The 20,427-nt window shown below is 44.3% G+C and overlaps 1 protein-coding gene across 1 annotated transcript in view; it reads right to left on the bottom strand.

Annotated features, from left to right (window-relative positions):
- The window catches only part of LOC124988766 (gamma-aminobutyric acid receptor subunit rho-2), a 53,395-nt gene extending 36,999 nt beyond the window's left edge, over positions 1–16,396 (bottom strand). The window contains exons 1-2 of the mRNA XM_047558512.1: positions 16,269–16,396; positions 7,607–7,713 (exon numbers count right to left, since the gene is read on the bottom strand). Coding sequence (XP_047414468.1) covers positions 7,607–7,713; positions 16,269–16,381 — 220 coding nt within the window. The 5' untranslated portion in view covers positions 16,382–16,396. The remainder of the gene's footprint in view (positions 1–7,606; positions 7,714–16,268) is intronic.
- Between the last annotated feature and the right edge of the window lie 4,031 nt (positions 16,397–20,427).

Genomic DNA, 20,427 nt, shown 5'->3' with positions numbered 1-20,427 from the left:
GAGAAGTGACACAGCAAAACACACCCTCACCCGCAAAAAGATCCTAAGGGAGCTATGGGATGCATCAAGAAGGTGCCCCCTCCATCCCCAGGCTCTCCTTACAAGAGCTGAAGAGACTTCAGTACAGATAGCAGAGGTTTTGCAGCAGTATCACTCCTGATGTAATCTGTGCCTTAAATTAATCTCAAAGGACATCCCAGGTTCAAGGGGAGGGGAATGTGACTGTCTTTTGATAGGAGTGTTAATGAAAACCCTCACGCTGGGGTTGTACTGCCTTGGTGCAAATCTTGATTTTGCCTCTTACTGGCTGTGTGACCTTGAGCAAGATCCTAAGCCTTTTTATTTCGCAATTGCCCAAGATCACAGTCTGTGTGCAAAGAGCGGGAGAACAGTGTAGGAATCTGACTCCAGGAGAGGTACTACATTGCGTCCTGTAGAATATGGAGAGCCCTGGAGTCTGAGAGGAAGCACCACCAAGGAAAGAATGTTCCTAGAAGGTGAACCTGGCCAGAAGAAGGCGGGGGAGGCAGGGTGATGCTAGAGGATCAAGGCCATGGTGTTGGTATAAGACAGTACTTTCAACTTTCGTATTATTATTATATCCTAAAGAGAAATACATACTTAAATTTTAGTTTCTTAATGAATTTAAAATGAAATACTAAGGAATAAGATTTTTCTGGGGTGGGTTTAGGCTCCCAGGAATGCCTGGAGAACAGGTTGTGTGGGGGGATGAGGAGCTGGGGCCCTGGGTGGGGAGGGAACAGCAGATCTGAAGGGTGGATTGATTCAACTGGAATAATCTAGAAAGGGAAAAGGGCAAGGGGGAGACATGATCAGAAAGGGCTCCTGGTCCCCAGTAGAATCACCTGAGGAAGAGCTGACAGGTCACTAGGAGGGCTGGAAGCTCTGGGCTTTGCAGTTATCTTAAGGAAGCACAGAAGCCGATGTTTCCTGCCTTTTCTCCTACATGTCAGCCCTGTGTTGTGTGAAGTTGGTGCAGGAAGGGTTCTATGTTCTAGAAGCTGATCTGGGAAAAGTGCTACAGGCCCAGTGGGGCCCCACTTGCCTGGCTCATGACTGGTTCCAGCTCCCCTGGTCTTCCCAGACCATTGAATCTCCCTGCCTGAAGCTGGTCAGGTCTGTCCTGGCAGCCTTGGTTTCCCCTCCAGACCCTCTCCCCACTACCCTGCGCCAAGAGCTGACCTGCATGGACAGACCCTCCAGTGTGCTCCACACAGGCCCCAGTGAGCTCTCTAGGACACAAACCGGAAACATTACTCAGCCTAGACTGTGCTGCTGAGAGTCAAAAGGCAACACAGCCTCCCCAGAGCTGCCCCTGCCCACTGCTGTTCCAGCCCTTCCCCTCCGAGCGCCGCTGCCCCGCACTCCTCCCGGTCTAAACTTGCCCAAATGAGGAATAATACTGCCTCAGGGAGCTGCTCTTTCCCTGGTGCTCAGGCTCGCCCACTGCACATGCTTCCACACTCAATGCCGTGTCGCCTCCTGAGCAGGTCCTCTCTTTAGGCAAAATGGGCCACCCCTCGCTTCCCCCACTCCATCAGCAAGGACATCCTAGTTGCTCCTGTGATGCATGAGTACACTTAAATCTCTGATGTCTCCTCAGGAGGTTGTCAGCTGCTTGGGAATAATATGTGGTTTCAGGTAAAGTAATAGAAAGTAAAAAGGACTCCAAAAATGTGAGCTTCCCAGGCAACAGTGGCTCTCCTCAGAGTAGCCCTTCCCTGTGGCACCCAACAACTCCAGGACATTCTTTCCCAGTGGCCCTCATAATTTAATGTCCCCACATGAGGATTTCACTAATACTGGATGAAGTGCTCTGGTCTCCCTGACGAGAGCACAAACTCTAAGGATCATGCCTGTCTTGCTTGCTCCTGAATCATGAGTGCTAAAGATCCTGCTCAACATATAGTAGCAGCTCAAACAATACTTATTTGTCTTATGAACCAAAGCATTTTGGTTGGAAAACTTTGCCTATGTTATTGCCACCATTTTCCCAACCATTTTGACAAACTCCTTGGATATATTTCAGGAGAATCCATGATGGTGGCACATCCTTCCTTACCTTCATCTGTACGATCTGAATTAAAAATCAGGCTGGGTGTGATGGTACACACCTGTAATCCCAGCAGCTCAAAAGGCTGAGACAGGAGGATCAAGAATTCAAAGCCAGCCTCAGCAACGGCAGGGAGTTAAGCAACTCAGTGAGACCCTGTCTCTAAATAGAATACAAAATCGGGCTGGGGATGTGGCTCAGTGGCCAAGTGCCCCTGAGTTCAATCCCCAGTAGCACCACCCTCCACAAAAAAAAATTTTTTTAAATCAGCATTGTGGCTAGGCATGGGGCGCACACCTGTAATCCCAGCAGCTCAGGAGGCTGGGGCAGAAGGATCACAAGTTCAAAGTCAGCCTCAGCAACTCAGTGAGTCCCTGAGGAACTTAAGGAGATGCTGTCTCAGAATAAAAAAATAAAAAGGGATGGGGATGTGACTCAGTGGTTAAGCGCCCCTGGGTTCAACCCCAGGTAACCACCCTTCTTGCCCCCCGAAAATCAGCACTGTGCAAGTGGGAATGTAAAATGCCACAGTCACTGTGGAAAACAGTACATCTATCCTTAAAAAAAAAAAAAAGAATTACCGTGTGATCTAGCAATTCCACTTCTTGATATAAACCCACAAGAATTGAAAGCAGAGTGTTTGCCTTACAAGCACAAGGCCCTGGATTCAATCCCCAGCACTGAAGAAAGAAAGAAAGAAAGAAAGGAAGAAAGGAAGAAAGGAAGAAAGGAAGAAAGGAAGAAAGAAAGAAAGAAAGAAAGAAAGAAAGAAAGAAAGAAAGAAAGGAAGGAAGGAAGGAAGGAAGGGAAAGAAAAGAACTGAAAGCAGAGTCTCAAGCAGATATTTATATACCCATGTTCATGGCAACATTGTTCACAATACCCAAAATATGAAAACAACCCATATGTCCATCCATGAATGAATGGATAAACAAAATGTGATATAAGCATATGATGGAATATTATTCCACTTTAAAAAGGAAGAAAATCCTGTCACCTGCTATAACACAGCTGAATTTCTAAGACATTATGCTAAGTGAAATAAACTAGTCACAAAGCTAATTGAAAACTGTACCTAGAATAGTCAAAATCATAGGGACAGAAACTAGAATAATGTTTTCCAGTGGGTTACAGGGAGTTATTGCTTAGTGGCTCTGGAGTTTCAATCTGGGAAGATGAAAACATGGAAATGATAAAGGTACTTAATACCACTGAACATACACTTAAAAGTGGCTAAAATGGTACATTTTATGTTATGTGTATTTCACCAAAACTTTATTTTCAGTTCTAGTGAAGTATGGTTGACAAAATTATGTAAATTTAAAGCACACAATATTTCACAACTTGAAAAAATTAAAATGTAATGAGAAATTATGCTCCATTTATGTATGATGTGTCAAAACACATTCTACTGTTATGTATAACTAATTAGAACAAATAAAAAATGAAAGAAAAAAGAAATTAATTAAAATTTAATTTAAAAAATTTTCCCAATGAATGGAGGAGAAACCCTGGGCCTCTGGAATTCTAACCAGGACACACAACTGAATCAGGCAGCTGGTTGCTTAAACAAGGTATTTTTGTTTCAACTGATCCCTGGGATTATTAGGAAGCTGCTAGATTTTTAATCTTTTCTCTTCCCAGAGTGAAAAGGTTATCCAAGGGTATTTCGTCTTAGATAAATTCCTCTCCATCAATTACTTTTAAACATCAATCCACAAGGAATTCCCTCTTTGGTAAATAAGATGGGAATGAAGGCACACCCACAATAATGTGCTTTTCTGGGAACATATTGGTTCAAATGTCCTGCTCAGTGTGCATGGCACTAGAGAGAGGGGTGTTGGGCTCTGCTTTCTAAGCAGGAACCTATCACAGGGTTGCTCTTGGGGAATCTTTTATACTTTTTTTGAAGGGGAATATTGAGGATTGAACCAGAGGCACTTTACCACTGAACTGTGTCCAGCCCTTTTGGTTTTTAAGACAGGGACTCACTAAATTGCTTACAGCCTCACTAAGTTGCTGAAACTGACCTCAAACTTGCAATTCTCCTGCCTCAGCCTTCTAAGCTCCTGGGATTATAAGCATGCACCACCACGCCTGTCGGAACCTTCTATAGTTGAGTGGTGTCACCTATGTGCTGTCTACCCAGCCTTCTTCTTCACAGCTCCCTTACCCTGGGTGGTGCTCCCTGACCCAGATAGAGGCATGGGTGGAATGAAGGAAGACTTCTTGGCTCTGAGCCATCTCCAGATGCCCCCAGGGGTTATAGGTTATGAAGACTAATTGAAAGCACAGGTAGGAAGCCACCTTCTGGTATGGCACCATCTTACCTGCTTGGCCAGGACTTCCAGCACTACAGGTCTTACTTATGGGCTTGTAGGGGCATGAAGCCCCCTTGTCTCCTGTGTGGCTCTCCTCTCCATTTCACCCAAGTGACAATTGGACATCCAGGAAAGGAGGGGTGTCCCCACTCTATTTTGGTGACTGCAATCTTGACAGTTGATTCGAAAGAGCCTCAGGTCCTCCCTGGTGGGAGGTGATGCCTCCTTCCTGTCAGGGCCTTTCCCCAAGGTTAGGGCCCTTCCTGAGGGTCAGAAGCTTACCCAGGCAGGGGCGAGTCCTGACCCTCCCCATTCTGGGAGTCCTCGCCAATGGGCCCAGCAGATGCAGTCATCGGGGTACAGGAAGTGCGCTGTGCTTTCTGAATGGGGCTTGGGGAAGGAGCCCCCCACTGGGGCTACTGCTTGTTGCATGGTTCTGCTCAGGGCCAGGTTTTCTGGGAATGCAGCAGGGAGACCTTCACCTGCCAATCCTGAGGGCGGATTCTTGCTTTCTTCCAAAAGAGAGGCTGTTTTTACAGTGCTTTCAGTTTTATAGCAGATGGTACAGAAAAACACAAAGTTCTGCCACCAGCTATTCTGTAGCCACCACTTAACCCCCTAGGCACCAGTATGCTATAGTCACAGGACTTCTAACCACGCACACCCAGCACACCACCCCACAGAAACATGGTGAGGCAACACAACTTATGAGTTTTGAGAACCTTGGGCACTTTCGCCTTCAGGAACCTCTTCCTCTATACAGAGTATATAAAATATAAATATATATATATATATATATATATATATATATATATATATACGTATTTTAACAAATGCATTGATATAAAGACAAATATGTTAATAGTATAGTATATAGTAAAATGATTCCTTCTACTTAAAATTTCTTCTGATTTTAAAATAAAACTTTTGGAGGGAACCTTAAAAGTGTTGTGGCTAGAGGCAGCATGCCTCCTGTGCCTACTGTCTATTCCAGTCCTGCATCAAGGGACACCTGAGTAGAAACAAGAAACCGAGCTAGGAGAAAGGGTTCAACCTTCCCAGTAGTATGACCTGGACCACTCACTTCACTTTTCTGTGCCTCAGTTTCCATACCTGGGAATCATAATACCATCTACCTCAAGAGTTTATAAGAGGATTACATCAAGATCATACATGGGGGCTGGGGTTGTAGCTTAGTGGTAGAGCCCTTGCCTGGCATGTGCGAGGCACTGGGTTCGATTCTCGGCACCACATAACAAATAAGTAAAATAAAGGTCCATTGACAACTAGAAAAATATTTTGTAAAAAAAAATCATATATGGGCTGGGGACTCAGCTCTTTGGTAGAGCATTGCCTTGCATGCGTGAGGCCCTGGGTTTGATCCCCAGTACCAGGGGGGAAAGTCACATATATAAGTACCTTGGTTGAAGTGATACCTGGCAGAGATGCTCTCTATAACAGTGCTAGCTGTCATTCACATTCCTGCTATTGTTGCTCCTAGCCACCCAGCTAATCCTCTGAACTCTTAATCAGCACTGTTCTAGAAAAGCAAGGTGGAGCTTCCAGTTTATAGGGACATCTTGCTTAGACTCCTTGGAGCAGAAAAAACCATTTTAATGCTGGACATTCAGTAAAACTTTATTATAAAATTCCTTGGCAGAATTGTCCATGGTGAGCCCCGAGGAAACCTGAACTACCAGAAATCTGGTGGTTTTCTCTTGACCTGAGAGGGTAAATGAGGTTACCCGTGGGAAAGAGGAATCACAGGACTGTAATCTGCCGCCTACTTCTCTCCATCTGTTTAGCAGGTGCCAGAGCTCAGGGAATTTAGTGCCTTTTAAAATGTAAAGACCTCTGGGATAAATTAATTTCTTAATCCCTTAACAGTCACACAAGAGGAAGGTCTGACAGCTGGGTTTTCTGAGGGGACAAGAACGAATATGTGTCAGGGTCTTTACATACATTATCTCGCTTAATCTGGACAACAGCCCCATTCCTAGGGATTACTGTCCCCATTTTACAAACAAGCAAACAGAGGCTCAGAAAGGATTGGTAACCTGCCTAAAGGTCACCCTACTCTTTCCTGCTGCCCCCAGAGAACCATGGGTACTGAGAGAGAGTCAAGGGCAGAGGTAAAGGCAAAAGGGAAGCAGCCTGCCTGGGTCTGTCTCTGCCGTAGCTAATCTGCTGATACTCTGGGCCTCAGTTTCCTCACATGTACAAGTAACAAGTTGACCCAAGGATCCCATGCAATCTACTTTGCTTACCCTATTCCCTACCTGGCCAGACAGCAGGTAACCGCTGTGGTCTGACTGTTTATATGCCCACAAAATGCAGATGTTGAAATCCTAACCCCAAAAGTTGGTGGCATTGGGCAGTGAGACCTTTGGGAAGTGATCAGACCATGAGGGCGGAGCCCTTTCATGAATAGGATTTGTGACCTTATAAAAGAGACCTCAGAAAAGTCCCCCACCCCTTCCATGATGTGAAGTTACAGTGAGAAGACGGCTGTCTGTGAACCAGAAGTGGGCCCTCCCTCATCAGACCCAGGATGTCAGTGCTTTGATCTTGAACTTGCAGCCTCCAGAACTGGGAGAAGGAATTTTTCTGTTGTTTCAAAGGCACCCAGACTGCGCTATTTTGTCATGGCAGCCAAAACTAAGATGAAGGGCCCCCTGTGGCTTTTCTTCAGTTCCTGAGGTCAGTCACCAGTGTTGCCTTCCTGTCCTGAGCTCAAAAGCAGCATCACTCTTTGGGGGGCAGGTGAGTGAGGGGCCTTCATAATGGAGTTAGATTGCTCTTTCATGGGAAAGCAGATGGCCCCCTCACAACAGAAATCTCCAGCTAGCCAGAGCAAAGAAGCAGAGGAACTGTTTTGTGTCCATATCTTCCTTGCCAGTTTTTTTTTGTTTTGTTTTTTTGTTTTTTTTTTTTAAAGCAAAAGAAAGCTGGCAGCTGTGCTTGTCTCCTTTGTGGAGGTAAACAGCTGAGTCACCCACCTCTGCTTCAGTCAACAGCTCCACCACTTCCTGCCCACTCTCTCCTTGGGGAAGAGTAACTCCACAAGCTGGGTTGGGCTTTCTCTGACTGGGAGGGGGAACATCACCTGCCCCCAGGAAGAACTGTAGCTGAGAGAACCAGAAAGAGCAGCATATGCAGTGGCCCTGGGGACAAGGCCCCACCCAGCAGTGAGGGGAGGACATGGTCCTACCTCCAAAGGCTGGCCTCATGCTGAAGTCATGGTCATCCACTCTGAGAAGCTGCTGAGGTTTTCCTGTTCCGATTTTGGTCACATCGAGGTTCTTTTTGTAGGAGTTACTGCAAAGAAAAACCAGAAAAGTAGGATCTACCTGTAGGCACCTTTTTTCCATCCTGCCTTATCCTCCTAAGTCAAGGAGAGGAAGAACTAAAGGAACCCACCACCACTACCTAGAACCCTCACAGAAAGGTCACCTGAGAACCAGGCCCTCCTAAAGTAGATGACCTCCTGGGCAGAGGAGCATTCTACCTGGCAAGTTCCTAATTGTCTGAAATTTTTCTCATGTGTTGTTATAGTATTGGTTTTGTATAAATATGCTTGTGAGACAAGTGTAGTCTAAGTTTTAATGATGGTTTTATCCAATCAGAACTCATGCTTCTTCCATCAGTCCCAGCAGCAGGTCTGCAGAGGCCCTGTGGGGCCTCCATCCCAGGACAGACGCACAGCCAGCAGGTCAGGGCCACAGGTGGATTGAGTTGCTCTGGACACCCAGCAAGATGGCAGAGCCAGAGCTGGCACCCGGCACTACATGCCCTGGTTTAGTTCCCAGCCTCTAATTAAGGTGCCAAAGGAATGATTCTCTCTTCACTCTTTCACAGGCTCTTTCCAGACCCTGATCTTCACCTCAACCACATATAATCCCAAAGCGGTCAAATCCAGAATACTCTACAGCAATTGTCTATTGACAAGGTTATCACTAAACAAGAAAAAGAGAAAGAAATGGACAGAAAAAGAAGAAAAAAGTAAAGAATGAAGGAAAGGAGAGAGGGAAGAAAAGGGAGAGAGAAGAGGAAGGAAAGAAGGGAAACCTCTCACAGCCAACCCAATTCACAGACATGCTCCTCCTACAAAGCTTACTGGTTAGGCCTGGCACCTGAGTTATTTTACATGTGTCTCATTTAACCTTCTAAAAGGGTTGGTTCTAAGTTCACTTCTGTGTCTGTCATACTAAGCACAATGCCTAGCACATAGTGGGCATTCAGTAAATGTGATCAGCATGACAGGACAATGGCCGGCTCCTAGAAGGAATTTTTAACCAATTTCATTCTAACCTGTTTGACAGTCAAAGTTATCCAGATGGTTCCCAGCCTTAACCACTTATTAGAGTACTCTGGGAGCTTTCAAAAGTCCTGATGCTCTGGCCACAACCCAGACCAATCAAATTCATATCTCTGGGTGGGACCTGAGCATCAGCATTTTTTAAAGTCCCCCAGCTGATTCCTAACCAGTCAAGGCTGAAGAACACTGTTCCAAACTAAGCATTTTTAGAGCATGCAATACCTTGCAATAATAAGCACTATCTGGCTTTGTGTCTTGTTGACTCAACCAGTGATTCTCAGACCTCACTACTGACTATAATCACCTGGGGAGGTTGTCAAATTACTGATGCCTACCTAGTACCATGCCTAGAGATTTGAATTTGATGAGTTTGTTTGGAGCACTGGAAGGTTTTTAAATGATTTCAGGGTACAGCACATTGATTTCAAGAACCACTAGGATACACCTTACTCCAATGCCTTTGGCAGAGTCCAGAGAGCTGCCTAGAGCCCCTGTTTGGACTGATGATTATTGTAAAAGGTGAGAAAACTAATTCTCCCCAGGCAATGTGGCCTAGGCCTATAATCCTAGTGGCTGGGGAGGCTGAGGCAGGAGGATCACAAGTTCAAAGCCAGCCTCAGCAATTTAGCGAGGAGCTAAGCAACCCAGTGAGACCCTGTCTCTAAATAAAATACAAAATAGGACTGGGGATGTGACTCAGTGGTCGAGTGCTCCTAAGTTAATCCCCAGTACCAAAAACAGAAAGAAAGAAAGCTAATTCTCATGTGGAAGGAACCAGATTGCCTCTCAGGGCCTGTGATTCTGCTGCTTGCAGCATACTGAAGATTTTCAGAAGTAAATGAAGAGGTTTCAAGTGTTCATGTTCATTTGTACATACCCCCATTTTATTTTCCATGTCATTACACTTTATTTGCTTTTGAAACAAATGTGAGTATTTCCTATTTAAACTCAGAGGAAGGCAACATGTTTCTTCTTCCTATGAAATTCTTAATGTTCTTTCTCTACCAACTCTGCCTCAGATGGTGTGATTCAATGGGAAATCAAAGCTGTACTGATCAATAAAGTAACCACTAGTCACAGGTGACTATTTAAATTTTAATTAAAATTAAATTAATATTTAGTTTCTCAGTTATACCAGCCACACATGTGTGCTCAAGAGCCACTGATAGCTACTATGTTGGACAGAGCAGATACATAACATTTCCACAATCCACAAAAAAAAAATTTGTTAGTTCCATGCTAACTGAAAAAGGTTGGGCTGCCCTGGTCCCAAACAGATTCCACTGTAAGTCCCTCTCTGGGAACTGCCTGGCCCCTTTGACAGCCCTAGACCTCCCAGTCATTCCCTCACTTCCAATGAGGGCTCTGGCTCCACCTGTTCTCTTCATTCTGTCCCTCCCATCAACCTTGTTGACATACACATGGACAGCCCTCCCTACTCTGGTGGCACAGTTCCTCAATTCCTGGCCTCAAGTTCATCTGCTCAACATGTTCCTATGCACGTCTATTCTGCCCATCTCTGTTCTAGTCATGGGGAGGGCGTACAGCCACTGTCCTCCCAGGGCTTATAACCTAGTGGGGAGACATGACAATAAACAAGTAACTTCAGGAAGTGCCAACTACCACAAAAAATGATGAATCAGGGTAAGGAGAGATGGGTTGGGGTACAGAGCTGATTAGAAGGGTAGAGAGTCTGAGATGTGGCAGGAGTAAGGGAGGGAGAAGGGGAGCCATGAGAAGATGTGAAGGAAGAGAGAACAGCAAGGGCGGTACCCTGGGACGAGTCTGGCTTATGAGGACAGACTCCTCACCCAGCTCAGTCCATCTAGCTTCCAAATGTGGGCACCCTCTAGCCCTTGAACCCTGCTGTTGTCTTCAAAATACCCTGTTTTCATGTTCTTCAGTTGTGACAGTTCTAAAGGACCTGGGGACTCAGCAGATGTGCCTGACCCTCCTTCCCACAGAGCCCTTTGAGTTCTGCCTTTAACCCCCACGTCCTCAGTTTCTCCCTCTTTCACTGCACATCCCCATCAGCATTCAAACTGGATTCCAGAATCTCCCACCTTGAGCCAGATGCAGGTAGAAAAACTGTCCAGACCCCACGTCCTCCTCTAACTCACACTTCATGCAAAATTTATTGACAGTGATAACAATACAGGTGTTATATTCTTCCTTGTTTCCTTTTTAAAAACAATATTTGAAGACTTAACTTTTCAGAGTAGTCTTAGGTTCACAGCATGGCTGTTCCTGTGTACCTCCTGCCTTCAGTGTGCACATTCCACACCACAGGGGTGCATTTGTGACAGCTGATGAACCTGCGCTGGCACATTTCATGTTCATGTTAGGGTTCACTCTTGGTAATGGACATCAGTGGACATGGCAAATATATAAGGACATGCAGCCACCACTACAGCATCATACGGAATAGTTTCACTGTCCTAAACATTATATGTTCTGCCAAAAAAAAAAACCCATAAACTTATTCCCCCTTCCAAGAAATACTTCATTCCCCAAAGATGTGCTCCAACCTCCTCACTTACCAGCCCCTCTCTCCCAACTCATGCCCAGCCCCAGGTCCTCAGTTTCCCTGCTAGAACAGGCAGAACCTGGCTCCATTAAAACCTTTGTCTTTTAGGACAAAGCACTGGGGTGGGCGGGGCGGGGGGTTTCCTCCTGCTTCTCTGACCATGTCAGAGACTCAGTCTGCTTCTCTGACTCAGTCCCCATTGCTACCCCCTCTCCTCTTCAGCCTATCCTTTAAATGACAGTGTCCTCAAGACCCTGTCTTAGCCACCTTTTCTTTTCTCCCTGCACTCTCTTCAGGAGGGTTACTTGTGACAGTGTTTTACATTGAAATCAGTATACTAGGTCATCATCATCTCTCCACTCTAGACCTTTACATCTGACGACTACATAACTGAACACTTGTGGTTGAATGTCCTAGAGGCATTTAAATCACACATCCAGCCAGGCACAGTGGCACATGCCTGTAATCCCAGCAGCTCGGAGGCTAAGGCAGGAAAATCACAAGTTCAAAGCCAGCCTCAGCAACTTGGCGAGGCCCTAAGCAACTTAGTGAGACCCTGTCTCAATATTTTAAAAACATTAAAAATAAAAGGCTAGGGATGTTGTTCAGTGGTTAAGCCCCTCTGGGTTCAATTCCCAGTACTAAATAAATAAATAACAACACATCCAGCTTGAAGTGGGACATGCTAAGTGTAAAGTGGGACATCCTGTTGGAGGATGAGTGGATGTTAATCAGAAAGAGCTGAAACTGAGAGAATAGGGCTGCAGAGACACACAGGGACCAGGTGGAACCTTTGAAGTTGCATGACGAAGTCTGTCTTTATCAAAGGCAATGCAGAAGCAACCAAAGGTGTTAAGCTGATGGAGGAAGAAGCCATGATCAGATTTGCTTTTAGATAAACCCACTGTAGCCGCACACACCAGGAGGGAAATTTCAGTTGAATTCCTCCCCTAGAGCTGGATGTGGGCCTCGGAGTGTGTGTGGTCATGGCCAGGAACTCCCTCCCTCACTCCTCTCTTGCCCAAGCCTTGCCTCCAGGAGTCAAGTAGGACTAGGTTTGGTTCTCCAGGCAGTGACAGTGTGAGGGGCCATGACCATAAACCCCAGCAAAGACACCAGGGAAGGCGGATGAAGAGCTCAGCCAGGGGCTTAGCAGATCATAGACATTAAATTGTGAGTGCAGCCGGCTCACTGCCCCTCTGCCTCACAGGAGCAAATCCCTCCTGTCAACACAGTCTCCACATCTATTTAGAGAAGGATTAAGGAACCGGAAGTCCCAGAATGCCACCACCCCAACAAGAGAGAGGAGATTTAAATCCCACCACCATTAAGGGCTCAAAATATTTTTAAGGGACCAGTTGTTTTATAACTCAAGTCACTGAGATCCTGAACCTCGGGCTATTTGCCTGAGCAGGGCGCTCCATTCATCCTTTCACAGACATTGGCCAAACTGCACTGCGGGCGGCCTGAGCCCTCAAACCCACCGCAGGGCAGCCAGACTTTTATAGGACTCAAACCCCACCTTTTAGGGGGAGGGCGAGAGTAGAAGAAAATGTGATCACCATGCCTTTGGAAGCAGGGCTGGAGTCATGTTGTTGTGGTCTGTTTGGCAACACTAGTGACCATAATAACCATGCCCTGGCACATGGCACCCCTTCTCTGTGCAGGCCCTGACTCTGGGTTTAGACACAACTCACCCCATTCTCACACCCTCCTCTTCAGCAGGAGGAAACCGAGGCTCAGGAAGATTAGGAAACACAACCACATGGCCAGAGAGTGACAGAACCTGGTCTCAACCTAGCTCCCCTGACCTTTTAGCTCCTTTCCTTCCCTAGACTCTCAGTGATGGACCACAGTCACTGAGTGGCCAGAGGGTGAATGTGCTCACCAGTCCAGCAAAACAGAACATGATGCAAACCAAGAGAAGGCAAGCCAGAGGCAGGTGTCCCAAGGAGGCAGTAGATGGGAAAGGAAAATGTGAAGGGACTCCAGGTTCTGAGATAAGAGGGACCAGACTCCCACCGTCCCGAGCTTGGTTTACTTTTTAGCTCTCAAGGGAGAAGGAAAGCAAACATGTGGTCAGGAGGCCCTCGCACAACAACCCAGGAGGAGTGGGGATAACCTGGAGATGAAGCAGGAAGAACAGAACAAAACAACAACTGAGAGGAAGCACCCAGGGGGCAGCAGCGACTCAGCAAGTAGAGACACAGAAGCATCAGGAAACTGGAAGCAGTTACTGAAAAAGCCACTGCTAAGCAGAATGGTTGATCTGCATGAGCGCCTCCGCCAGGGTAAAGCCTGGAAGGCTGACAGGATAAAAGAGGTCTTGACAGTGTGTGTAAGTGTGACCATGTGTTACATGGGAGTGACTATGGGGACAGGACATCAGTGGGGCATGTGACTGTGACCATGTGCACTGCGTGTGTGACTGTATAACCATGTGTGTGGTACGCAGTGTGTGTGTACGACTGTGTGCATGTTAGTATGTGATTGGGACTTCCAAGAAGTGCTCTAAGACTAAACATGAAGACTCGGTCATTTGACTAGTCTAGCGTACCCCCTCTGGGTCCACAATGAGAGTAATTTTGGAAACTAAAGTGTCGGATGCCTGACTGAAAGTTTTTACAGGGAGACATGGCTCTATGATTTTCTGACCATGTGCATGACATGGTAGGTGCAGAAATGCCCAGAACTGTGTTCTGTATCCTTTTCCCCAGCCTTGGATCAAGAATTATGTTATGTTCATCTCTTCCCACTTTACCACTTACTGGGATGAATTTCAAAACAAGTGTTCTACCTCTAAGAATCAGATTCAAGTTGTCCCCATGCCATGCAGATGTCTGGAAATGAGACTCGCAGGTCTTCTGATAAGTGATAAAGATGCTGTGCATGGGGTCCCTGAGAATCACAGGGTTCCAGCTGAACCCCAGTACCATTCTCGGGGATAGATCATTTCAGACAATGCTTCAGTTTTTCTTCAATGTACTCCAGTGCAATGTACTCCAGTCTGAGTACATTGGGAACCTCTGTTACAGTTCTTGAAGCCGCCAGCACACTGTGTAACTTACTCGTGACTCTGAGTCACTGTTTATGTACCTGTAAAATGAGTCCCTTTGGGCAATTTCCTAATGCATGTTCCATGGGATAGGAATCCCACAAGGTAATTGTTGTTTCCTAGGAATACTGTGAACTTATCTCCCTCTTCAAGGTTCACAATGTCCATTTGCATAATGAAGTTTTTAGAAGTTCTGCTGCAAAGACATCTGTTCAAAATGACCTAAACAAGGATTTTCCAATCTCCTTTGACCCCAGAACCTCCTTTTCACATAACACCTGTTCACATTGCCCCAAATTAGAACTTCGGGGAGTGGCTAGACCACATGACCTCTAAGGTCCTTCCAAGCCTATGATTCTAGCCATGTAACCAGGATAAGCCCTACAAGGTGGGGCACTTTCCCTTCATCCTGGAAGATTTGATCTGTTTGTTTTCAGGCTGAGTAGGAATAATCCTTAAGAGAATATTTATATCTCCCAGAGGAGCAGTCTCCACTGGGTGCCAGAGGTAAAGATTATAATTCTTATTTGCATTTTTCCTAAAAATAAGGAAGCAATCAAATCTTAATTTAATATACATGTGTATAAAAGTACATGCATATAATCTGAAAGTATACACTGTAGATATCATTTTGAATATTATACATATCATTTTTTAAAGTTGTCACTAAAGAAAATAAAGTACTTTATGATGCACACGAATTCCACAGGTATTATGTAATAAAAACAATTGTTACTGATAGTGGTGTGTGATCAAAAATATTTTGAGATCATTAACCAAAAAAATGTGCCTCAAGATATTAATTTAGGACTAGAGGTGTAGTTCAGTGGAGAGCTCTTGTCCAATATGTGCTAGGCCCTGGGTTTGATCCCCAGCATCTCACACACACCAAGATGCTAGTCTATATTCAAAACCATTAGTTCCCTCAGTGTTCAGATTGGGAAATGATGTGAACCATTCCACACATGGTGTTCATATCTTAGAGCTGTTCTTTTCTTCTTCGTGCCTAGCAGTCCTAATGTCCTGGAGATCATGCTTCGTACATCAGTTCATCAGACTAAGGAACTGAGGTTTCTAATGTGATAATTGTGACTAAAAATTCAGGGATGAATTGGTATGTGTTGAAAATGTCCTTTACCTCCTGAAGTGGCATTCACTGTTGTCCACACAAATGTTTCTGATATTATATAAAATTTTAAACACTTTTTCTAAGATTCAAAACAGTAATATAAAACCCAATATGCTACAATGTTATTCTCTATCAAATAATTTAGGGAAGACCACTCCCAGTTACTTTTTTTCTTGTTTCTTTGCAGCACTTCAGATGGGACACTGGGCCTGAGGCATGCTAGGCAACTGCTCTGCCACTGAGCTACAGATAGAGATGAGATAAATTAAGACCCTACCAGGATCTGAAATTTAGTTGCTATGATTTTTGTTTCTTAGTACTAGAGATTGAGCCCAGGAGCACTTTACCACTGAGCTATATCCTCAGCCCATTTTATTTTGAAACAGTCTCACCAAGTTGTCCGTACTGGCTTCAAACTTGCAATTCTCCCCAACCCTACATTTTTTCCTAGGAGTTCAGGAGATATATATATTTTTTTTTTTCTCATGCCAAAATATTTGATTGTAATTGTTTAGCCGGCCTTTATGGTTCCGACTGGACATAATCCTGAGAAACAAGGCAACACAATCTAAGAAGGCTAAAGAGATTTTTACCCACCATCTTCAACTATCTGCCTCAAGTCAAAATGCTGGGGCTGAACGGAGGCATCTGAACGCAAGGCTCAATGTAGTCCACCTTCTTTCTTGCTGCTGTGACACAATATTTGTGCTTTTATTCTGATTAGAAAATAGGACATTCCAGTAGGACATTTAAGGATGTGCCCCTCAGTCCTCCTGGGAGCTCCCCCCCACATGCCGCAGCTGCTACTGCAGAGTGACCTCCTTTCCCTCCCGCCTGACCTTACCTTGGCTTGGGCATTTCCAGCTGCCCTGTCCATCTCTTCCTCCTGGGCTTTCTGCTCTCCCCAAGAACCATCAGGCAAAACAAAAACAAAATGAGTCTTGTAAAATAAGGCATTTTGTGTACGTCTACGATGTAACCGTCTGCTTTCCAGTGACCTTCAGTGGGGCAGGTCCTCCCTGGCTCAACCATTGATTCCGTCTTCAGCCTCCTAATGGTGCTGCTCCGAGGGGCTTGTGCAAGGGCATGGTTGCTGAGGCTGATTTTCCCGAGTTACTATTTGATACTTGTACATCCTCCACCCACACACGCCACCCACTAGGCCATGACACAAACACCAGGCTTTACCCTCCCTGCTGTTAGAGATTGGCCATTAGTCAAGAAGTTTGCCCTCCTGGAAAACTCTGCTTCCGTTCAACCCTAGAACGGCTTTGGCTAAAACTGTTATATAAAAAAAAAAATAAATCTCTTGAACATGCCAGCTTTTTTGCTGAGATCTTTAATCCATCTCTCTGGCTGCATAAAACCAGTCTGTCACATCAGCAGGGAGTCAGCGTGGATTTGCGCAAGGAGAGGAGTACATGAACATGTTCAGGAGATGCTGAGAAACAGCATTCAGAGCGTTGCTTTCTTTCTTGATCTAAGAGAATGTGCTTCTCTTATGGCGAAGAAGTCCTGCTTTTGCTCAAATACACACTTTTTTATTTGCTTGTTTGTTTTCAGTGAAAACATATTTTATCAAAGCATAAAACACATCCTCATTTTGTCTAGCATAAATCAAACAAGAATTCATGATTATGTAAACTCTTTTTCCTATCATGAGTGTTAAATTAACTTTGGTCTCTGATCCTGAAATGTGTGGAGTCAAACGTCACAAATTAGGCCTGATTCCTGCAATATAGAATTATGCACATTAGAAGTGCAGAGATATATACAGATAGGTTTAACTGCAGAACAAAATACTGTATGTTTAAAAACTACTTATCTCTTGCTTCCATGTCCTAGAAATGGAGAATTTAGTGTGGTAGAAATGTAGGGAGATGGGCACAGAGGCAAGGAGGAAGAGCCAGAACGGAAACAGAATTGTGGTTTATCCTGTAGGGAAGAAAGAATCAAAAGGAGCAAAGCAGGATGACACAATCCACTTTGTTTTTTAAGGAATCCCTACTTGGGATCAGTTGGAACAGGGAAATTATAATAACTGAAAAGATTGAGATTCTTCTTGAAGGAAAGGAAAAGAGAAAGGAAGGCAGAGGAATGAGACGGTCAAGTTAGTTCTGAAGTGGAGTGCATTTGGTGACTCCTGCTCAAGGAGCTAAGAGAAAGGGAGAGAGAAATCAATGACATCAAGAATTCTCATTTGCAGCTGGGTCTGGAAGTTTAGTTGGAGGGTACCCCCAATAACTGAGGATATCCATTACAGGTGGGCAAGCTTGGACATGAGATGAGATAAATATTGACTCGTGGAGTTTGAGTAGCCATCAGACCTCCAGATAGCCAGCAGGCAGCTGGAGTCTGAGCCTGGAGCTCAGGACAAAGGTATGGAGTAGAGAAATAGTTTCGGAGTCATTAGAATACGGTGGGAGTTTAACCCCAAGAAAGAGGGAGCTTTTCCAGGGGCATAGAAAAGGCCCGTGTTTAAGCACAGGATTTTGGAGAACATTTGCTTTTTTTTTTTTCTTTTTCATACTTTGGTTGAACCCAGGGGAATTTTACCATTGAGTTACATTCCCCAGCCCATTTTATTTTATTTTATATTTTAGACAGGGTCTTGCTGAGGTTGGCCTTGAATTTGTGATTCTCCTACCTCAGCCTCCAGTGTTGCTGGGATTACAGGCATCTTCCACTGTGCCCTGCAGAATTTATACTCTTGAAGGATGGATGGGGCAGCCAGAACAAAAGGAGAGAAGAACCAGCAAAGCAATTGACTATGAAAATCAAAGAGGGAAAGTTTCAGGAGGAGGATAGTTAGTAGACAGTGGTCAACAGAGGTCAAGCAAGATGAGAGCAGGAAATTTGGGTATCATCCCTGACTTCGACAGGTGCTGTTTCAGTTGTGGGATGTGGTGGGAAGGCAAATTACCATGTAATTACAAGTTGTAATTACAAATCACAATGAGAGTGGGATGCATGAGTACAGGGACTCATTCAGTGATTCCCAAATCTGGCCATTCCTAGAATTATCCAGGGAATTTTTATTTTATTGTTTGCAGCAATAGGGATCGAACCCAGACCAGGAATTTAAAAATTTAGTGATGAAGTATGAGAACAAAGTTCTTTTTTATGGATTTTGTTCAAAAAGATCTCTCTTTTACTTTCTTCCACTTGGAATAAGTCTCTGGAATCCTAGAATTGTGCCTGGATGTTGTTAGTTTTCAAGAAATAGTTGTTTCGTTGCATTCTAGGTACGACTGTAGATTCTACCAATTATTTCCTTGAAGTTCTTATCAATAGTTCAATTATTATGATTATAGTAGGGAGAGAAGCACAGATAGATGGTATAACTTTTTTTTTTTTAATTTTTAGTTGTAGATGGACATGATACCTTTATGTATTTATATGTGGTGCTGAGGATCGAACCCAATGCCTAACACATGCTAGGCAAGCGCTCTACCACTGAGCCATAATCCAGCCCCAGATGGTATAATTTTCTAACCACAACTTAATTATCATTCATGTACCATAAAATCACGCTTTTAAAGGGTGATTTTTAGCATATTCAGAATTGTGCAACTATCACCACTAATGTTAGAATATTTTAATCTCCCCTCAAAGAAATCCCATTCCCAGGGCTGGGGATATAGCTCAGTTGGTCGGCAAGCACAAGGCCCTGGGTTCAATTCCTGGCATCGCAAAAAAAAAAAAAAAAAAAAAAAAAAAAGAAATCCCATACCCAGGGTCTGGGGTTGAGGCACCTGATGCAATCCTCAGCACCACATAAAAATAAAGGTATTATGTATATCTACTACTTAAAAAAAGAAAAAAAGAAATCCCATGCCCATTTGCAGTCATTTCCCGTTCTCTTTTCTTTAGCCCCTAACGATCACCAGTCTTTCTCTATGGATTTGCCTATTATGAACACTTTAAACAGAATCATGCAATACGCAGCCTTTTATACCTAGTTTTGCTCTACATGTTTTCAAGGTTCTTCTATATTTAGCATGTTTCATCACCTCATTCCTTTTTATGGATAAATAATTTTCCATGGTTTAGATAGAACACAGTTGTTGATCCATTCAACAGCTGGTCATGTGAGTTTACACCTTTTATCTATTAACAATGGTGCTATGGACCTTTGCATATGTTTGTATGTGAAGATGTTTCCTTTTGGGTACATACACATCAGTAGGATTACCGGTCGTGTGGTAAGCTTGTTTCCTTTTTTGAGGAACTGCTAACCTGTGGGAAGCTGCCCTTATTTAGCAGAATCAGACTAGGTTGAGCCATGGGACATAGAGGCCTGGCTTCTAGGAATTGCTGGGAAGCATGTGGCACTGTGTAGGAGTGGTTCCCTGTCTCCTTCTGGAATTTTCCCCCTAAGAGAATGGCTTCCCTAACTCCACCCTATCCTGACCATCATAGAAGCTCCTCCCAGTCCTGGCCCCCTTTACCTGTATGTTATAAATAAAGGAGAGTTGAGCGAGTTGTAATAAGAAGCCAGTGCTGATATGGCCAAACCGGTCATGGCCCTCTCATTTAAAAAGAGTATTGGCTCTTGTGTGTTTGTTGAGTAGATAAGTTTTTTGGGTAATAGAAAAACCGTCAACATCTCCTCTAGCAGTTAACCCTTTTCTCCTCCACATGGGACATGGCAGAGAGGACCCTCACACCAACCTATTTTCAAAGGGGCTGCATCATTTTATGGTCCAAAAATGTAGGTGTGTTCTAATTTTGCTTTATCCTGGCCAAACACTCATTATCTGGCTTTTATTCTAGCCATCATTGTGAGTATAAAGTGATGTATTTGTGTGGTTTTGATATGCATTTCCTTAACAGCTAATGTTGAGATTCTTTTTATGTGGACATTGGCCATTTGTATTGCCATTTTTTTAAAGTCAGGTTGTCTTTTTTACTATTAAATTATAAGTCTTGTTTAGATATTCTCAGTACAAGTCCTTTATCAGACACTTGATCTGCAAATATTTTCTATTGTTATCTTTTCA

This window comes from Sciurus carolinensis, chromosome 7 (assembly GCF_902686445.1).
Source record: "Sciurus carolinensis chromosome 7, mSciCar1.2, whole genome shotgun sequence".
Taxonomy (NCBI): domain Eukaryota; kingdom Metazoa; phylum Chordata; class Mammalia; order Rodentia; family Sciuridae; genus Sciurus; species Sciurus carolinensis.
This window is presented reverse-complemented; position numbering and strand designations above follow the sequence as displayed.